We start from the raw sequence: 19,389 nt of genomic DNA, 5'->3' as shown, positions 1-19,389 counted from the left end.
CCGTAGCAGTCGACTTGGTCAAGTGAGAAATAATACCCCTATCTGTGCCACAGCTGCATCACAAGAACAGCGGTTAGGTATGCATCAGTGGTTTTCCACTGAGACTATTATATGAATTGTATCAATGTCTTGAGCTTCTGTTAACTATAACCCATCACCTACTTGTGCAGGTATATGTGGCATGACTGCTTCTCAGAAAACAAATATCTTGTATATGTTTAAAAATATATTCTGACTTGAGGTTGATCTTTCACTTACAAAACCACACGAGTAGTTCGGTCAAGTCAACATTGAACATCTGATACTTTCTTACCTCATGGCCTGACAAACACACAAAACGGAATTTGAACAGATGGCTTAGGGTTGAAACAACCTCTCACTAGCCAAAGGCTAATATCTGTCCATGTGAATATTCCCCCTGGTTTGCTTCAGTCCTCAGCTACCTCTGTTGGTGTGGTGCACACCAGTTCATCCACAGCCCAGTCGGCGATATCCACCATGAATATCAGGCTAAAGAAAAAACAAATGGAAGTGGGTAGGTTATATTATTAGGTCTAGGTTTTATGCTGAACATTTTCCTCTCCTGTAAACTTGAAGTCCATTATTTGTCTTGCAGGCAAAAGTGAACTGATTGTAGTGAGGTGTGGGAGAAGGCAGCAGGTCTACTGTAAACTGTGCCGTGACAGGCTGAGAGGTAGTGAACATCTGTCCAGCCATTCCCACCTGTCCAACTATGTGGTATGTACCTGAATACTGCAAGTCTTGTCGGAGAAATCGTCCCCAAAAGCCAACAATACAGAGATGTTGTTTTTAATTTTTCCAGAAACAAAAGTTTGGACACAATGCTTCCACAATTACACTAGAGAAGATCATTCCATTCTTGGTTGCAATTGAGAACATTTTGGGCGCTCAGAAGGGTCAGGTAACATGAAGGCGTTTCATGAACACTGACTCTGTCAACACATGTACTTCTGGTAAACTGAGATGATGGGTAATTGATGGTTCATTTTTAAATGAACCATCAATTAGAATTTTGTTGTTAATTATTAGTGCAGTATTCAAATTTTGATCTACGCAGTATTTGTATCAATGATTTTGCAATATTCCAATCTTAATGTGTAATACTTGATTACAGTGAGTGTTTTTTTTTACACATTTTACATATTTATATATGATGCAGGATTTTTGCATTTCTGGTAATTCATGGCTTATCAAAGAAACCTTATACTTTCCCACATTTCATCAGTTAAAAGTCTGTGTGTGTCTGCGTCTGGGTGGCCTTCCTATTAATTCTTTGTTTAAAGTGCTTCAATGAAAAATGCAAATGTTTTCATTTTGAACATAAATGAGCACTAAAGTCTTTCTGTCACCCAGATAGTGGAAGTGACGAGTGATCTGTATGACGCGTTGGCTGCTCTCTACACGCATGACGGTAAAATGGCTGTAGTGTTGTTGAAAATATCAATGTGTTTTAACCGTCAAATAATCTGTTTCGAATCTGGTTGTGCTTTTGTCAATTACTGGTCAACAAGAAAATGAAGAAGAAGATTCTTTTGGCCTCAACCTTGCAAGCAACTTTTTTTATGGAATGTGGCTTTAAAACTAACCATTGTGTTGCATCCTCATACCCAGCTCTTAAGGAAGTGGAGATGATGCTGCAGCATCAGATGAACCTACAGGTGCCCTCCGTCTCCACGACTAATAATGCAGAGAAACTGCAAGCTGTTGTTATCAGTTCATGTGAAACTCCATGCCCAGATGTTGGTAAATAACACTTTTAAATTTTATCTGTAACAATATTCTTCACATTTTGAATATAATTTTGAAAAAATGTAAGCCTTTAAAAAGTATTTCTATTAATTTTTTATTTTTTATTTTTTCAATTTGTCTTGTCAGGGATGTTGGTGCAACTGAATCAAAAACCTGCACCTGAAGGAAAATGCCGTCCAAAGCAGAAGGAAAATGATGTGAAACAGTCGACCGTCACGCCAGGTGAGATCTTTGACATAAGTAATACCAAAATCATCGAGGTTTTCCATGTCTCAGTTTGAAACAAAATTTTGAATGTTTTATGCCTGAAGCATGACACATCTGTTCACAGCTACACTAACAAACCATTATTATTTTGTTCTAGTCACTGCAAAGTGGAATAGGTTTGAGGCCCAGGCTTTGGTGGAATTGAACCCTCCTCACAGTGCTGGTAAATACCCACTGTCACTGTGATAACTGGTATTTCAATGTCTTTATATTGTTGTTACATTGTTGTTGCTGTTGGCTTTAATTTACTAATTTATTGTGGTGGAGAATATTGTGTGACATCTTGTAGGGGCCACTCGACTTTTTTTTTTTAATAATCTAATCCTGTCGTGGCGTGCACGGAATGTTATTGCCAGGCACAGGCAGTAACATTATTTGCTGTTGTTTGTATTTCCCATCAGTGCCAGTGGTGAACTCCCAACGTGCAGATACTGTTGCTGCTCACACAGAATCTCCCAGCAGTACTGTTGTCCAAACCCCACTGACATACCAAGACACGCAAGTGTCAATTAAACTTGAGGACACTTATCTGGTAACATCTGTCAAAGAAGAGCCTCCTTCAGATGATCTGGTGAAAATAGAACAAGAGAACCATCCAGGAACCAATCTCACGGATGAGAACAGTTTTTGGCTCGGCCTAGTACCTGAGCAGCACTATGTGTCGCAGGAGCTCCCGAGCAGATCATCAGGTAGGCAGCACATGTTCACACCTCATGAATTATGCCTGTAAATGATTATGTCACGACTTTTTAAAATATTTTTGTCTCTTCTCACAGGTGATGAAAGTCAGATGCATTCATCTGAGAACACTGTAGAACTGGAGACGGATGTGATTATTGGTGGGTGTGTGGCTGAATGAAGAACAAATTCTTACCCTATGTTCTCACTCAGCAGATGTGTTTGGATTAAATTATTTGTGCAACTACTCAGTTTTCCATAACAAATCATGATCCCAAACTGGTTTGCACCCCAGACATAACATAATGTGTCCTTGTGTTGAACCAAAATAAAGGTTTGAACAGGTGTTTACTTAGAGCCACTGTGTCCCAACCAGGTCGACATTTTGTATGGAAGTGTCAAGGACCATCTGGGAATTCTTTCTACTTGTGTGAAAGCTGCAAGGAGACCATTTTTACTTGTCACATCGCACACATGTCCAATCCTGTTCACTGGTTGGCATACATAGTGAGTGTTTTCTGAAAAGCCAAAAACATTTGTACCTGTTTAAGTTAATTAGTTGGGTTATACGTTTTAATATCTGTTTTCTAGAAGTGGCAACATCCTTCCTTTCTGCATTTCTGGGATAAGGATGAGTACCCTGTTGAGGTGAAACAGAGAGCTTTAAGGAAAGCTGCCATCGGCTTCTCGAGGCGTGAGAATTTTTACAACCCAACATTGCAGGTATCGTCCTAACCTAAGAAATGATGAAGTTAGCAGAATTCACAGCCATTTTTACAATAATGGAGGATAAGAACCATAAAATAATTTTATATAATATAGTTTCCGAGGTAAAATCCTCACCATGCTGGTCAACATTAGCAGTAACGTTCCTGGTTAAAAACAGACAAGTTAGAACAGCTGCATGATGTGACTTGAAATATAAATGCCCTTAATGGTAAACAATGAGGAACACAACATAAAAACTGAAAAGCTTAATGCGAAGAGGTAACCATAGATTTTACTGGAATTAGATGAAGTTTGAAGACATTGCTGTAGTGCAGGGGTCCACAAACCCTCCCCTAACCATCCACCCTCTCTGCTCTAACATTCTTTAAGGACCACTGCAATAACCAGTGTTCATTATTTTTTGCTTTAATATTCCTGATGTCATCTGTATTTTTTTTCCCTCTTATGAAGCATGTTACACTGGGACCACTCCTGTATGATTATGTGAAGGCTGCTCCATTCTTTGAAGGTAACTGCAGATTGAATGTACAGCTTTCATGGATTTGTTTTTTTTTTTTTTTTTTGAGTTTTTTTTTATCAAAGTTCCTTCATTAACCGTCTCTGCTGCTGTCTTTTTGCAGCATTAAAAATAGTTCAAAGTAAGATGTCAGAACAGCGTCTTACCTCTTCAGAGTCACAACGAAGAGTCAAGTCCAACACACCTGGTAAATGTTTGGCTTCTTTGTATATAATCCAGTATTTACATCAGTGGTTCTGTAGTATCTGATACTCCATGGGTTTGATATGTTTAACTAGGGGGCCCTGCTTTGTAAGGGTACACTCAGACACGTACATAGATTCACACAAAATCATTCGTTTATATATTATTAAAGGGGTTTGTGCGAGAGTTGCTGAAGTCAAAGCAATTATTTTAATATTCTTGCAGAAAGGAAACAAAGTCAGTGCAATACACGGTTGTGCGCAGCTGAGCTGTCTGTCTATGAGGTGTATTCAATAGCTGTTTATAGAGAAGAAAGGCGGTAGGTTACACACGTTGGAGTTTCCGTTTTTTTAGCCGTCCACCTACAGCATTCACAGTCTAAAGGTTGTGTTGGTATCAAACTGCCAGTAGCAGGAAACTCCTAAAAGAGGAAGCAGCTACTGTGGACACAATGTTCTTTCTACAGTACAAGGTAAGGGTTTTCTAACATGTATGAACACCAAAAGATAAATCGTCATTATTAATTTCATTACCTAAACTTTGAAGTTAATAATAAAATATATAAATATCATTCCATTCTCCTGGGAAAAAAAGTCTCTATTCTTAAGTAAGTCTAGCTAGTTTTACCGACATTTCATTTTTCTGCATTTCACACCTCCCCCTGAAGTGCAATGGCTGCCCCCAAGGGAGGTGTGTCCCACACTTATTCCTCCAAACACAGTCTGTGTTGGCTTCTGATTCTTTGGACAGGCACCAAAATGAAAAAGTCATGAATCTGTATATCAGCCCGCTGTCTCCTTAAAGGTTGACTCCAAAATTTCTCCATCCACAGAAGGCCCCCAAAACCACACATCATTAGCCGACTCACAACAAAGGCCGGTCTCTGGTTTGGAAGTAAGACTGGCAGAGACACACTCCAAATCCAAGTCTGTTCAGAGTCCTGAAGGATGTCAAAGCTCACTGTCTCAGGAGTCTCACTGGAAAGAGTCTTCACGAAGCAGGAAGAGGCTCAGTCAGGCTGCGGCTAAAACACTGATCTGTGAAAATAATCTCCACGAGGACTCTCAGGGTCTGTGGCCAGCCAAACGCTCTCAGAGCTTTGCTCCACAGCACAGTGGGACCAGACCTTCAACAGCCTCTTGGTCCAACAGTTGTCTCCTCAGCGCTGTGCCAGCCCCTTGTCTCACAAAGAAAAAGACAAAGGATCTGTAGCCAATGTTGAGGTTGTTGACATGGACTAGTTTTTAAGTCTGATTAAGAAAATAAAATCTGAACCAGACCAGACTCCTTTACATAACAGCGTGTCCTTTAGAGACGGCACCACAGGCCTCACCTCACAGACACATTTAGATTACCCAGCCAACGATCCATCCATTTACACTCGGGTGTACCAGCAGCAGGGATATAGAGGAGGAGGAGGTCACACAAGTCAACGTTATCCCAACCAGGATGCAGCACAGCTTCAACTGCAGTCATACAGTCATTTTTAGTTGTGTAAGTACATAGCGTCAAGTGGCCATTAATGTTGCTTCTTCTTGGCATCTAGCTCATCCACACTGCTCCAACACTTTCTTTGTTACCTCATTCCAGTTAAACTCTAGAAGAATGTCACTGCTGTTATGTCATCAGAGTATTTTGATCCGCCTGGTGTGTGAATAAACATGCCTAAAAATGTACCTAACTTTTTTTAATAGTTTGTAATATTAGATAACAGACAAATGTTTAACAATTTTGTATTCATTACTTTTTTTCAATGTCAATTCAACCTTTGAGCAGTGGTTCTGTACAGACATACTTTTTTACTTGATTGATTGATTTAATTGATTTAAAATAAAATCTTTTTTAAATTTAAAATAAAGTATTTTGTCTTTTTGCCAACTTGTTTGACCTGAAATAGAAAAATGAATGCTTGGCTGTAACAACAACAACAAAAAAGCTATAAGAATATATTTATTTGGGGTTAAAGTCCTCTCCACTGAAAGTGTTATTGCAGCGCCATCTAGTGGTAATATGCAGCCATACTTCACATCACTGGTTGTGGTTATTTTGTAGTTTAAATATATGCTATAGAAATACAGTTTTACAGTATTTCTACATACAGAAATACTAAATATATGCTATAGAAATACAGTTTTGGAGTCTTTGCACACACTATTTGTAATAGAAAGTAATTCTGTTGTCTCTGTGGTTTATACCAACAGGATTGTCAGCTTAAAAGTACATCATGCATCAAGTGTGCTTCATTTCCATTAACCCTATCAAAATGTGAATCATCATCGTGTCTCCAGGCTCAGAGGTGATGTTGAAATTACAAAATACAAATGTGTTCATTTCATCTGAAAATACAATTAAACTTGTATTTGGCTTTCAAGAAACTTGTTAGAGTGTATAAGTTGTTTCGATTCCATTTTAGGACAAGAAAAAACCGTCCTAGTTTATTAATGCTTTTTTTGTTTTGTTTGCGCAGAAAGCAAATTACGCCCATCTAGCGGCTGAATGGGTGAAAAACTCCGACCAATCCAAGTTGAAGTTAAAGGAGAGGAACTGATTTTGGAAATAACCCAGTTTGTATACACCGTATGTCTGAAACACGTTTTTAAACAATTAAAATGCTAGCCGCACAGCAAATAAGAATATAAATTATTTTATTGTGGATCAGTTTATTTTATATTTAATTAATTGATATATTTACTTATTTCTTGTAAATAGTAGACAATATACAAAATCTTTGAAATTGTTATATCCGCTTGCAATGAACGCACCATCGCTGGGGCACAGTATAAACGTGCGGAAGCAGTTATAGTTTCTACCAAAGCGAAGCCTGCAAACAAAGCTGCCTCCCTTCTAATAGTACACTGCAGACGACGGTGGTATCTGGTTAAACACAGCAAAAGTGGCTTTTGTCCTTTACACTTGGATGGTAAAAGCTCTGCAGTGACCGCCGTGTTTGCTGTGTGTCTGGGGGGAACGTTGACGCTGCCTCTCCTGGTGCCTCACTCCTCCGAACCTGGTCGACATGTCAGCTTTCTCCGAGGCGGCTTTAGAGAAGAAACTGTCCGAGCTGAGCAACTCCCAACAAAGTGTGCAGACGCTGTCGCTGTGGCTCATTCACCACAGGAAACACTCCAAGACCATTGTCAACGTTTGGTTCAACGAACTGAAAAAAGGTACGAGCAAAACTGCCTACTCGGCTGCAGCACAGTTAGCTGCTAACATGCTAATGCACTTGAATGTAGCATTTAGCTAATGGTATTTAATGTTGTTTTTTAAGTGTGCATTCTGAAATGAACCTGTTTAAGTTGATGTTTTTGTTTTAACATGACTATTTCACAGTTCAAGCTGTTCGATATATCAAAGCAGAATTACAATTGGTAGCAGGAAAAGAGAATAAAATGACATCCTTGTAGCCCTGCTTTTAATGGTATACTGTAGTTAGGCACGTCAAAATCCAGACACTAAGAGATTGCGAGAGCTTTTTAGGAATTCCAGGTTTAAAAACATTAGGACTGACAGATTTTATTTGGACAATTTTGTTTTTTGAATTAAACATTCTTATAAAAATCAATTGCTTTAAATGATCGTTACATCACACCCATTCAGTCATATACAGTATCTCTTGTAAATATACTTTCCTTAATAACGGGCATTAAAAGGCTATAAGAAAAGTAAATTTTGATTAAATACTGACTGGTTCTCACTAGACCAACATGATGGAGAGCACATGAACATTAAAAAAATGAGACATTGGAGTCACATAACAATATTAACTGTACAATGTTTTTATGAACCGTGTGAGAACAAGCCATTGTTTCCAAAGATCTAAATATATACTCAGTTACTTCTGAAACCTGTGAAGCATTTTAATGGCTTTCTTGTATACTTTTTATGGTTTTTAATGTGCATTAAAATCTAAATGGTTGCAGTATACCCTCTGAAATGACGAAAATGTAGACTTGTTTATGTTGTTATTTCTGTTTGATCATCCAAATTCAAATACAAATCCATATGGGGGGACACATAAATTAGCACGAGTCAAATTTACAATGCGTTTTAATTTTTCAGTTATGCTATTGCATATTTTTCCTGGGCATCTTTCCATATAAATAATTCCATCCTTTAGATTAGTCACAAATAAAACAGGTATAAAACACATACATTTAACTGCTGTTATTTGTCTTTGTGCTCAAGCGATAAACAGAAGAACATTTCAGTTGCTTTATCAAATACACCTAATTAATCATGATAAAACTGTGATATACAGTATATTAAACCAATAGAGTACTGATGGAATTTTTTTGGCTTTCTTAAATAAATAAGTAATCTTACACATTGAGTCATATGGACTTGTGGAGCTAAGCAGCTCCTCTGAGGTCACTAATGCGAGCTGACTTCTCCACAGGGGGCTGCCTAACCGTCTAATAAAATCTCAAGTGGATGTTTTATTTTAAGAGCCATGTCTAAATACTAACAGGAGTGTGCAGCTGTGGGAATACAGCTGACATGGTTCTCTGGGGGATTTTATCTTTGGCTCTATTGTTGTGTGAAACCTGTCTACACTTGTACACCATTGACTTAACATTGTTGGATACACTCATCCAGCGTAGCTGCGCAACCACAGGGATGAAATCTGAATGTAATGTTGTCTTGCTTATTCTGTTGGACATCTGACTGCCTGCAGCTCAGGTATCGCGCAAGTTGACCTTCCTCTATTTGGCCAATGACGTCATTCAGAACAGCAAGAAAAAAGGGCCAGAATTCACCCAGGACTTCGCACCAATTATTGTTGAGGCTTTTAAACATGTATACAGGTGAGTTCCCTTTGACACCGTTTATATAGATTTATTTACTGTCAAGGTGACAAATATGGATTTGTATAAATGAAAATATGATATAATCTACCAAGGGTGATCAGTACAGAATCTTTTTAAGATGGTTATGTTTTTGTTCTGTGCAGTGAGGGAGAGGACGGCTTTAAAAAACAACTGGGCCGGGTTTTGTCCATCTGGCAGGAAAGAGCCGTGTACGAGAACAACCTTCTGGATCAGCTCTCACAAGTTCTGTGTAAGGTCACATATTTGTACAGGCTCTCAGTTATAGCATAGCGTCTGTGTATTTGGTTGTTATTAGAATAGTTAAACATTTGTCTTTTTTTTAAACTTCAGATGGAGAGAAGAAGGCTAAGAAGAGGTCCTATGAGGAGATCCGACCAGATGATGACGACTTTGCCTCCCAGAGCTCACCTGCAGAGCCGCCGCAGGTGCTGCTCTTACACACACATACATACACACACACACAAGTACATCTGCTACTACTACTAGATATAGTTTTCCTTCTCTTCCCAACTGTAATACAAGAGGATATGGAAGAAATATCTAAAGTATTTGAACAAACACCTCTTTGTCATCAATCCTATGCTAACCTTCTGTTCTCTCCCACTTGCTCCTCCTCCCTTCTCAATTTTACCTCAGACCTCTGAGTTAATTCGAGCTTTGCAGGAGCTGGAAAATGCGGCCTCTTCTGACTCTGTGCTGCGTCAGAAAATCTCCTCCCTACCCGCTGAAGTGCAGGACACTTCACTGCTCCACAGAATTACAGGTAGGGACCATGTGTTTTTTTTTTAATGTTGTTGATACTGTTTACACAGTGAGCACTTTTTCCACATTAAGACTTCAAACATCACATGCACATTTACAGAACATTAAATGCAGAGTTTAAACACTGACCAGCCTTCACTCAACTTTGCTCATTGTTTATTCCCTGTCTTTTAGATAAAGAATCAGGGGAGCGACTCTCCCGGATGGTTGAGGACGCCTGCATGCTGCTAGCAGACTACAGTGGTCGCTTGGCTGCCGAGGTAGACGACAGGCGGCAGCTCACACGCACTCTCAGCGTCTTCCTGCAGAGCCAGAAGGACGGCTTGGTCCAGAATGAGCAGAAGCTTGAAGTGCGTAAATCTCTTTTCTACTTTGACTTATTTATAATGATTGTGTCGCCTCAGCATCACTGCCATTTAGTCTTTAGTGATCATTTCATTCTAATAATCTTCAATACATTTTAAACATGTTCTATTTCAACATATTACTCCTTAGAGTGTTTAAGTGCACAGCAGATTTTACTTTGACTGAAGTGAAAATGTACATGACCACTGGCTTTATTCAGTTTTCCCTTGCGTCCACATTTGAACTACCTGGGTGGAAAAATTAAGTTAGTAAGTCTTAACATCAGAAAAAAAGAAAAATACAACTTCCTTAGAGTGATTTTTATGGTGACACTAACTTTCCAGCCTTTATTCACAGGATGGCAAGAGGATAAAGCATCTTCCTTTGGAGACTTTTGTAATAAAAATCTGAAAATAAAAAAATTAAAATTCTGTTGTGCGTCCTGTTATTTTGCTCCAGAACTTGGCATTTTCAGGAATGGATTTTGTAGTTGCCTTAATAAAAGGTCAAAGCCAGAATATTCGATGTAACAGGTTTTAATTTCTTTTAAATATTGACATATTAAATCTCTACAACTAAATAAGGATTGCAATTTTAAAGGTATTAGGTAAGACAAATAAGGCTCCTTTAACGAAAAAAGAGAATTTGTTTTAATAGAGGGCCAAATTCACCTTTTTGTGAACTGGGTTTGGGCCACAGGCCCTATTGTAGGCTATGGGAAAATGCAATAATGTTCACTAAATTCAAAAGGCAGGTTTAGACATTTTATAGTATAAATTTGTTATTCTCAATACAGATGCTTACACAACACTGATAAAAGTTCAGTGTGACTAAAGTCTGAAAAAAGTAGTGATGCAGAGAAACATGCTTCAATAGTACTTTATTATCTCCAACTTTGACAGAAAAAACACTACTGTCTTTTTTAACTTCTGCAAATTCTTTAATCTCAAATACACACATCCACAGAGTTTTATGAAATATATAGTTTATTTGGGTTTTTTTTGCTGTGCTTTTAGTGACATTAAAAACCTTATTTCCTTTTAACAACAAATCATTCTGTCAAACACAGGAGAATCAAGAATAATTCATTTTATTTTTATTTTGTTCTTACTGATTTGAACTATTTAAAACATCATGTCAGTTACTTCTCCCTTTATGTTTATTGATGCCACCCTGAGAAGTCATTCAATCAAATTGCCCAGTACTGATGATTAAGTTGCTAACGCGCCATAGCACTGCACTCCTCTGACGGCCCTCTTCTTCTATGGCCTTTTTTTTTAGGAATACAAACGCAAACTGGCCAGAGTGACCCAGGTCCGAAAGGAGCTACGAATGCGTCTGAACAATCTGCCTGGAGGTCTCTACAACTCTTAGGATTGATGTGTGACTCTTCTGCCACTGAAACATCTCGACCCGTCGCTCCCATACCTGATTGGTGACGATGCCGTTGACCTGTGTTTTTGAAAGTGTCTGTGTGTTGGCTCGCCTTTCCAGTTTAGTCATAAGCAGAGACTTTATCCACATGGCTTTTGTTGATGAAACTGTTTGCTTTTTTTTCACTCTCTTCTTTTATAGTTAGTACACTGTATATGAACTCACGTCTGTCACACGATTGTCATGCTTCGGTCCCTGCTTCTCTGACCTTTTACAGCTTTAAAGTGATGGTTTATGGGTAATGCTGGTGTTATATTTTTCTATTTATAGTATAGTGACAAGATAATGCACCAGAGTTAATCCCCCCCAGGCTGTTTATTACCTATTATTTTCAGTATTTTCAGTTGTTGTTTTGAGTTCCTCCGTGTAGTTCTTTACTACAGGTTGTTTGTTCCTCGACCTGACTTTTTTTTTATTTTAAATGTTGTGTGATATGACCTTCATGTGCTTCTAAAATTGTTAGAGAACCATATTTTAGGTTAAAATCTAAAAATCGAATGTAATTATAATTTACACTAAGCCTCTTTGTAAGAGAGCTGTAAACGTGTACATAAATGCCATACTGCATGTAAAGATGATTTATTCAAGTCTGTATGTGCTCACAGTTGCTATCTACAGTATAGGAACATATTCAGTATGGCCCGTTGTCAAACTACAGACCCATCTCTGTACGATATCTTTACGGTTGCCCTTTTGTGGACAATCCTGGACAGAGTGACGTAGCCCATTTTCTCGTTTATATGTTTCATATTATTTTATTCTCAAGTCATCATCATCCTGTTGTTCTGAGCCTCACACAGTTTCAAAGTGCCCCGTTTTCCTCGGTCTACCTTACAGCAGATATTTGTTTTTGTAGCTATCGGGCAGATAACTCTACAAACCAAATAAATGAAACACTAGACAAATCTTTTGCACTCCAGTCGTTAAGTCTGTAAAATATAAACTTAGGTATTAGGGCAATTATACAAATGTAATGCAGGGGGCATAAATGTTTTAAAGGAATTCCCTGGTTTGAATATTTAAATTTTGTTTAATGGACATTTGTTGTTACTGAACTCGGGTGATAAACGAAACTGCTTAATTTTGAACTCAACGAATGTACTCGATGTCACTTACTTCAGCCTCCAGTCCAGTAGGTGGCGATAAAGCAAAACGGCATTGTCGTTGGTTCATTAGCTTGTATGTAGTATGTTGGTCGTTCGAGGAAGTAGATATAAATATTAGACATTTTTAAGATAACCATAGCTTTGACACGTTTGGTGTAATAAGTAATACTATTAGTCCTTTCCTGAGCAGACGGCGGTATCTCTGTAGTCGAAAACTCTTCAAGATGGAGAGTATTGAAACGCCTTACGATGTTGATGCTGACTTCATTGTTTGTAAGGTGAGCTACTAAACACAGTGAACACAGCTAATGATGATAACCGACTAGTAAAACCCTTCGATGATACGAACAATTTAAGATGTTCTGTTTTCCTCCAGGTCTGTGATAAATCCATACGGGGCGAAACGTTGTATAAGATACATCTGACTACACCTGGACACGTAAAGGTACACTATGCCGTGTGGTGACGTATAATGTATATACATTTTTTAACCTAGCCATACAAGTTAGTGTCTCGTTGTACTGGTAACATCAATCTTGTTAAGTTGTGTTTGTTCACAGGTCAATTTTTTGGTATCACACAGTTTTCTGGATCCCTCTTGTCAGTGGATTTCATTATTACATGTTTTTTTTGTTATTATACAATGTTATACATTGAGCAAATCAAGCCTGGTGTCTAAAGTTACCTACAGGAACTTTGGGTTTCGTACATAATGTAGCAAATCATAAGGTTTGTTATACTTGAATAATGTCATTGAGCTTCACCTGCGTTTGAAGATGTTCTGACAGATGTTCTCTGTCTGCTTCTTATGGAGAATTGCATGGATTTTTTCCAGCCCCACACAGGCAACAACCATGTGTGCAACACCACAGAAGGGCACTTAAAGCTGCCCCCTGCTCACTTTGGTGATGGGTAATGTGCAGAGGTCACATTTGGTTGTGTACAGTGGTGTGCTGTGTCACGATAGTGTCACAAGAAGTTCACTTCCCTTTCCACTGGTGAGTTGTTTTTTCCCCACTGATTTCAGTTTTCGATATTTTCGGTAAGTGTGACTTACCAATACCGACTTGGATTTTATTCACTTGTCATAACTAATTATGAAATATTTCCCACTACAGCTTTCATAATATATTGTTTGATAACAGGAATGATTAACTAAATGGAAATGGGTTCCTGTTCTTGATCAAACTTCCTGACTATAAATCCATGTGCAGTATCTCTGCATAACAACAGATGTGTTTGTTTGTAATTAGTGACTTTCAGAAATGAACCTATTGCATGGCACTGGGTGCTGAGAGCTATCAAGAAGGAGAACTGCCAACACATGCAGGGGCAAAGTGCTCTTTCCTGAGCATTAATGGAATTTTTTGACGAACAAAAGCATTGCTGCTTTGTCACCTGATATAAGATTCCTCTTCTCATCTTTCACATGAACTGCAAACAAAAGCTTGTCTGACTTGAAAGAGGTCTGGAAACACTACGTCGGGAAAAATAAAAATGTCGACTTGCTGTGGCTGGCCATGTTTGGGTGGAAGAGTGTGTTTTGATGGTTGGATTAGGTTGGATTTGTTATTTTGAACACTTCGTGGTGGCTCCCAATAATTTGCTCCCACACATGGAAAGTTCTCCATCTTCTTGTGTTGTCAGCAGATCAGCTGCAACAGGTGATCTTGGGAACCTTCTTGTTACATTTATTACAAATAGGGCACTTGGAGCTTCCTTGGGTCGCTGTGAAGAACTTCCAAGCAAACAACATGTTAGCTTCAGCTCTTCTTCTGTACTCCGACACAGAAAGCATACACAAAATGACCCTTAATCATAATATACCAGTGCTGTTTTCTGGGAAAACATGGTCTTTGTCATTGTGGTAAGGTTTCGGTTTGAAGCTTGCAAATTTTGCATTAGCGAGACTCATTTCTTTGGAACACTAAAAGGTTCCACTCAGAGTATTATTCCTAAAAAGGCCGCAGGAGAAAGGAGTTATCATAGGGCTCCAGTGCCATTGTTGAATTTCAGTCATTTTACTACACCTCAAATGAGATATAGTTTCCAATGTGTAACTTTTTCTCTGTTTTATTAGTGATGAATTCAGTGACCTGTTCAACTAGCACAGGTCTACTCACTGTATTTGCTCTCTTTTATTCTGGCAGAAAGAGGGAGCCAGTGTCACCAATGGTAAGTAGATGTCATTTGAATGTGTTTCATCTATTTGTCTCCGTTCACATGAAGGTGGTAATTTTTACAAGATCCTTGTCAAATATTGATTTATTTAAAAAAAAAAGACATGCAAAGACTTTGTTACAGCAACATACAGTAAAGGCAGGTAAGCAGTGTTTTCCTTCAGGTATTCTAAGGGGAATTTCAGTCGTTTTTTTGACCAGAATGAATGAAAAAAATCTACCTGATGATCCAACATCCACGCTCATCTCATGAGTGCTTTTGTAGGAGCACTCCCAGAAGAAACGATAATTTGGTTCAATTTCTTGTCCTAATGAATTAAGGCTGAAGGACGTCACAAGTGTTGGTCATTTGGTCAAGCTCTCTCACAGCTCTGTTCACATAAGATATTCAGCTCTTGTAAGAATAAGCCAGAATGTTTTACCCAAGAAAACACACCCAGGAGTTGGACCAGAACAGGACACGCCTCACACTTCCACTAATCGCAATTTTGCCTGATTGATTTCTATAGGCAACTCAGAGTGGAAGTTGCATATGGATACATACAGCCCAACTATGAAGCCAAGTGTGACCTGGAACAGTCATCCAGAGAATGGGCCAGGCCAACAACTGCAGACTAAGGGGAGCCCACAATTCAGAAACCCAGAAAAGCCCACATCTGCTGAAAGTGACCCAACTCTCTGAAGACCAGCGCCCAAGTTTCTCCTTCTAAAGGAAACACCTCCATCTGAAAATGTGGGACCTCAACAAGTCATTCAACTACAGGTCTAAACCACTATTCTTCCCACTCAATGACAACGGGAACACCCCCAAACCTGGGGCCTGACCTTAAGTCTGGATTCAAGTCACCTGAGAACCTCTAACCAAAATTATGCAGACGAAGCTACCCAGACACCTAAGCACTATCAACATCTTTGACCAAACCAGACCACACATCCCAGACTACTGCTAGAGAAGTAGACACCACAACTGCAGTGTGGCCAACACCAATCAATCAGGTGGTGAATCTGACCTGAACCTGAAGATATTGTGAAGTGGCTCACAATATGTCTGGGGGACCAGCGTTTGCACAAACTCTGACCCTAAAATGTCCTTAACCTGCTGGAATCTTGCAAACACATGGATGGCAGGTGATTATATGGAACATCCCAACAGGAAGACAATCTGATTTAAACATCATATGTGCTATGGTGTGCTCAAAGACAACGGTAAATATGTCATTGTTTTCTGCATCTAAAAAAGCAACGGAGACCCCACTGTCCAAGGCTCTTAGGTTGTGTCTGTTAAAATCTTCCAATGCTGTGGACAAAGACGGCTGTGATCCAGCAAAATTTCCTTTTTTTTTACTAGACAATTCACAACAAACAGATGAGCACTTTTAATTCCTCATTACATATAAGTTTAAAATGTGTAATGTTTTGTATTCTCACATACGATTTTGCTACTAACTGCTACTGCTTTGGTTTCCCAGGAGGTGCAGCCAAAAGGGCCTTACCAGAATTTAAAGACATTTTACACTACCTGGATTACTTGCAGCTAGATGAACCAATCATTGGTACGTAGTCAGTTAATTAACATTATTTCCGCGTCTCTATCAGATAAATATTCTTTCCTGTTTTTGTTTCCCAGGTTTGGACTATGTGCAGGGTGTCCCTTCTGATGAACTTGGGAACCTGAAGTACTTATGTGGACTGTGTCGCCTCACATCGAACCTGTCAGAAATGGTCCACCACTTGATTGGACGGAAACACAGACAGAGATATGTGGTAAAGTAACTCCAGGATAATTCAGCTTCACTGTATTGTTTTCTTTTGAATTAGAATACATTGGTAAAGCCTTAAACTGACCTTGTCTTTGTGTAGGAAGTGAAACGACCAGACTTGGTAACCTGGGAAAAGAATATCTCAATTAACCAAGCAGGAAAAATCATTCGTGCCAAGGCAGAAATAATTGAGCGTCAGGATGGACGAGGGGTTCCAACTGTGGGTCATACAGATATATTTAAGCATCCATACTGAGTTCTATTATTAGGAAATATACAGCCAAATTAATCTTGAGAATAACTTGTTTATTTTCTATTATAGCTACTGACAAAGAAAGCAAATGAAAATAAACTCAACAAATCAAAAGGTGAATATTGGTTTTATTAGGCAATAAGAAGTTAGTATATCTTTAAGGTAGTTTTGATTGAATGATAAAAATCCAATCTGAATTAGTATTTCTTTGACTAAACTTTACCTTTTGCTGATTTAGCTCCTGCAAAGCAGTGGAAAACCTGGGTGCAGAATCCGGCACATTCTGAAAAGAGTGCACAGACACACTCACGAGGACGCAGGGAATATGGAAATGAATTCTCTCACACAGGGAGGTATAATCCAGAATTCTCTGATGTACGACCGTACCCACCTGAGGAACCTCACAGTAGCAGAGAGAGATTGATGTACCACCCAATGGGTGACTTTAGGGATGACCATCACAGGGAGTATAGGGAAAATGCAAACAGACACCAATACATGGATCCTGATAATGGTATGAATTATGGTGGAGATTCATATGGAAGGACAACATGCGAGCCAGGAGGTGACCAGTATCATCCTGAGGAGATACCATTACCTCATGGACAGACACGACATGTATATGAGTATGACCCAGAAGAGAGTGCATCTTACAGTAGACCCCTCCCAGACAGAGATCCTCTGAAGGAGTTCTTCTTTGAGGAAGTTCAGCTCCAGAAACATTCAGAGTATCACCACTCAAAGGTTGAACGCCAGTGGCCGCTAAATGAGAACTATAGTAGACACATCAGTACGAGTACAGCGAGTACGCAGGCATTGAGAGAACCAGAGGCTATGAGGAGCTTCTCTGGTCAAAGAGGGAACAATACAGCTGCTTTGTACAATATTATCAAAGATTATCAGAGAACAGTGAGGGAACCGAGTAAAGAGTCTGAAACAAAGGGAAGAAAAGTGGAGATAACTAAATCCATGTCTGGAATCCCAGAGCCTTTTAAACGCTTTCTGACAGGAGCCAATAGTGACGAACAACCTGGGACAAGAAAAAGGAAAAGTCGCTTCTCTGATGCCACAGCAGAAGAAGAAGTGTCAATGTGAGTAGTCTTTGAACTGGAAATACTAAAAATGTGGGCTCTTGAATTGTTTCAACACTTTTGCTTCTATTTGTCAAATTTAATTCTTCATAGGGTCAGGAATGAATATGAACCTCCACATTCCAAGTACTCCAGTTCCAGCAGACCTGGATCCCACAGTGACTTTTACACAGGGTCACAGGTACGTCGTAAAGTTGTTATGACACAGACACACTGTATATAGATGTAGATATTTTCAGGATGAAACATTAATATGTCAATATGTATTACTGACTAAGTGATTACAAAACTGTTGTGTGTTTTTTTTAAATAGAAATCACAGTATGCCGAACAGTTCCGTGGAGAAGAGTCTGAGCCTGTTTTCAACATGCTGGTAAAATATTGAATTGTAATTCTGCCAGATTAATTAACACAGGGCGCCTAATCACTTGAGCTTTTTCCCTGTTTTTTTCCCCATTCAGAAAGGTGTGGAAATTGAAAATGCAGAAGAAGCAGAGTTCCTCAAGAACAAACTCTGTGGCCTTTTGAAAGAATTTAGGACCAGAAAATCTGAGAGGACCATGGTAAGAGTCTCTCCCTGACAGGTTTTCTAACAAATATATACTTCTTTAACTTTCAACCTTTGCGCACAACTAAGTCTTGTCATCCAAAAAGAGTCAAGGCAGTACTATTTCAACAGCATTTAGATCCAAGGATTTACACATATGTTGATTTAAACAGGATCAAGAGGATCTAGACCTTAGACGATCGCAAAACCACAGCATGAGAGATGATCACAGAGGACCAGACTGGAGACGTCAGGACTGTCCACCCGAGGAAAGGTTTCAAGGAAATGCTGTGCGAGGTGAAAATTCCCATAGAAGCCGTTATGAAGGTATAAAGACTTGAACCTGAAGAATTGCTGTCTCAAAAATGTCTGTAATCTTTTTTTCTCTGATTAGGATTAACAGGACAGACTTTTGATAACTGCAGTCTTTCTTGTTCTTTATTGTTCCTTCACTTTTGCTACAGAGGTTTTTGGAGTCCATGGAGCATCTCGTCTACATGGCTCTTCTTATTTAGATGAACCTTCACACTATTCTGAAAGGTTTGAAGAACCCATGCCCCCTCGTGGGTACCATCATGGTGCCAGGGAGTATTTTGACTCCCACTCTCATCCACCTGCCCAAAATCTGGAAGGGTCACATTATTCCAATAAACTGGACAAAATAACATCCACCCTCTTACAGCTTGTGTCTCGGAAGTGATCAGTCGGACTTCCATAAATACTATGTTAAAAAAACAATTTAAATACTTTTGTAAAATAAACTTTAGGAAGCTATGTCTAATTTACGCTTTTTGTTGAGTAATTTTTCATACGTTTTGCTTCTGAAGTTTTATTTCTGATTAAATAATTTGTCCACAATTATATTTTCTTTCATTTTATTTTCTCCTTAACAGTAATACCAGTTACTACTACTACTTATCCATAATAACGTAAAT

General features: G+C 38.9%; 3 protein-coding genes across 19 annotated transcripts in view; all 3 read left to right on the top strand.

Annotated features, from left to right (window-relative positions):
* The window catches only part of LOC103394373 (uncharacterized), a 14,058-nt gene extending 8,228 nt beyond the window's left edge, over nt 1-5,830 (top strand). For 9 of the 10 annotated variants that reach the window (XM_025065073.1, XM_017041331.2, XM_025065072.1 and 6 more), the window contains 14 exons: nt 433-535; nt 617-738; nt 824-922; nt 1,375-1,432; nt 1,633-1,764; nt 1,897-1,992; nt 2,135-2,200; nt 2,439-2,726; nt 2,814-2,876; nt 3,092-3,222; nt 3,307-3,438; nt 3,895-3,952; nt 4,065-4,148; nt 4,977-5,830. In XM_025065073.1, the coding sequence (XP_024920841.1) occupies nt 433-535; nt 617-738; nt 824-922; nt 1,375-1,432; nt 1,633-1,764; nt 1,897-1,992; nt 2,135-2,200; nt 2,439-2,726; nt 2,814-2,876; nt 3,092-3,222; nt 3,307-3,438; nt 3,895-3,952; nt 4,065-4,148; nt 4,977-5,356 (1,812 nt within the window). In that variant the 3' untranslated portion in view covers nt 5,357-5,830. The remainder of the gene's footprint in view (nt 1-432; nt 536-616; nt 739-823; nt 923-1,374; nt 1,433-1,632; nt 1,765-1,896; nt 1,993-2,134; nt 2,201-2,438; nt 2,727-2,813; nt 2,877-3,091; nt 3,223-3,306; nt 3,439-3,894; nt 3,953-4,064; nt 4,149-4,976) is intronic. The other variant, XM_025065074.1, reaches the window with a different exon arrangement.
* Nucleotides 5,831-6,890: 1,060 nt separating this feature from the next.
* On the top strand, nt 6,891-12,424 carry LOC103394372 (regulation of nuclear pre-mRNA domain-containing protein 1A). Of its 3 annotated transcripts, none has more exons than XM_008331649.2 (7): nt 6,891-7,311; nt 8,823-8,952; nt 9,099-9,205; nt 9,307-9,401; nt 9,613-9,739; nt 9,913-10,088; nt 11,365-12,424. In XM_008331649.2, the coding sequence occupies exons 1-7, from the start codon at nt 7,161-7,163 to the stop codon at nt 11,455-11,457; spliced, it is 879 nt and encodes a 292-aa protein (XP_008329871.1). In that variant the 5' UTR covers nt 6,891-7,160; the 3' UTR covers nt 11,458-12,424. The 3 variants fall into 3 exon arrangements, with proteins under 3 accessions (XP_008329871.1, XP_008329872.1, XP_008329870.1); XM_008331650.3 differs by lacking the exon at nt 11,365-12,424 and adding an exon at nt 10,441-10,525; XM_008331648.3 differs by lacking the exon at nt 11,365-12,424 and having other exon boundaries at nt 9,913-10,514.
* Nucleotides 12,425-12,653: 229 nt separating this feature from the next.
* LOC103394369 (uncharacterized) lies at nt 12,654-19,315 on the top strand. 6 transcript variants are annotated; one of them, XM_025065282.1, is made up of 13 exons: nt 12,654-12,901; nt 13,000-13,068; nt 14,774-14,798; nt 16,273-16,356; nt 16,431-16,567; nt 16,664-16,783; nt 16,886-16,931; nt 17,055-17,907; nt 18,001-18,088; nt 18,221-18,280; nt 18,369-18,470; nt 18,628-18,751; nt 18,919-19,315. In XM_025065282.1, the coding sequence occupies exons 1-13, from the start codon at nt 12,848-12,850 to the stop codon at nt 19,152-19,154; spliced, it is 1,998 nt and encodes a 665-aa protein (XP_024921050.1). In that variant the 5' UTR covers nt 12,654-12,847; the 3' UTR covers nt 19,155-19,315. The 6 variants fall into 6 exon arrangements, with proteins under 6 accessions (XP_024921050.1, XP_008329869.1, XP_024921051.1 ...); XM_008331647.3 differs by having other exon boundaries at nt 12,655-12,901; nt 18,628-18,781; XM_025065283.1 differs by having other exon boundaries at nt 12,822-12,901; nt 13,000-14,798; nt 15,313-16,356; nt 18,628-18,781.
* The last annotated feature ends 74 nt before the right edge of the window (nt 19,316-19,389 follow it).

This window comes from Cynoglossus semilaevis, chromosome 18 (genome assembly GCF_000523025.1).
Source record: "Cynoglossus semilaevis isolate Cse_v1.0 chromosome 18, Cse_v1.0, whole genome shotgun sequence".
Classification (NCBI taxonomy): domain Eukaryota; kingdom Metazoa; phylum Chordata; class Actinopteri; order Pleuronectiformes; family Cynoglossidae; genus Cynoglossus; species Cynoglossus semilaevis.
Note: the sequence above shows the minus strand (reverse complement) of the source record. Positions and strands in the feature narration are given on the sequence as shown.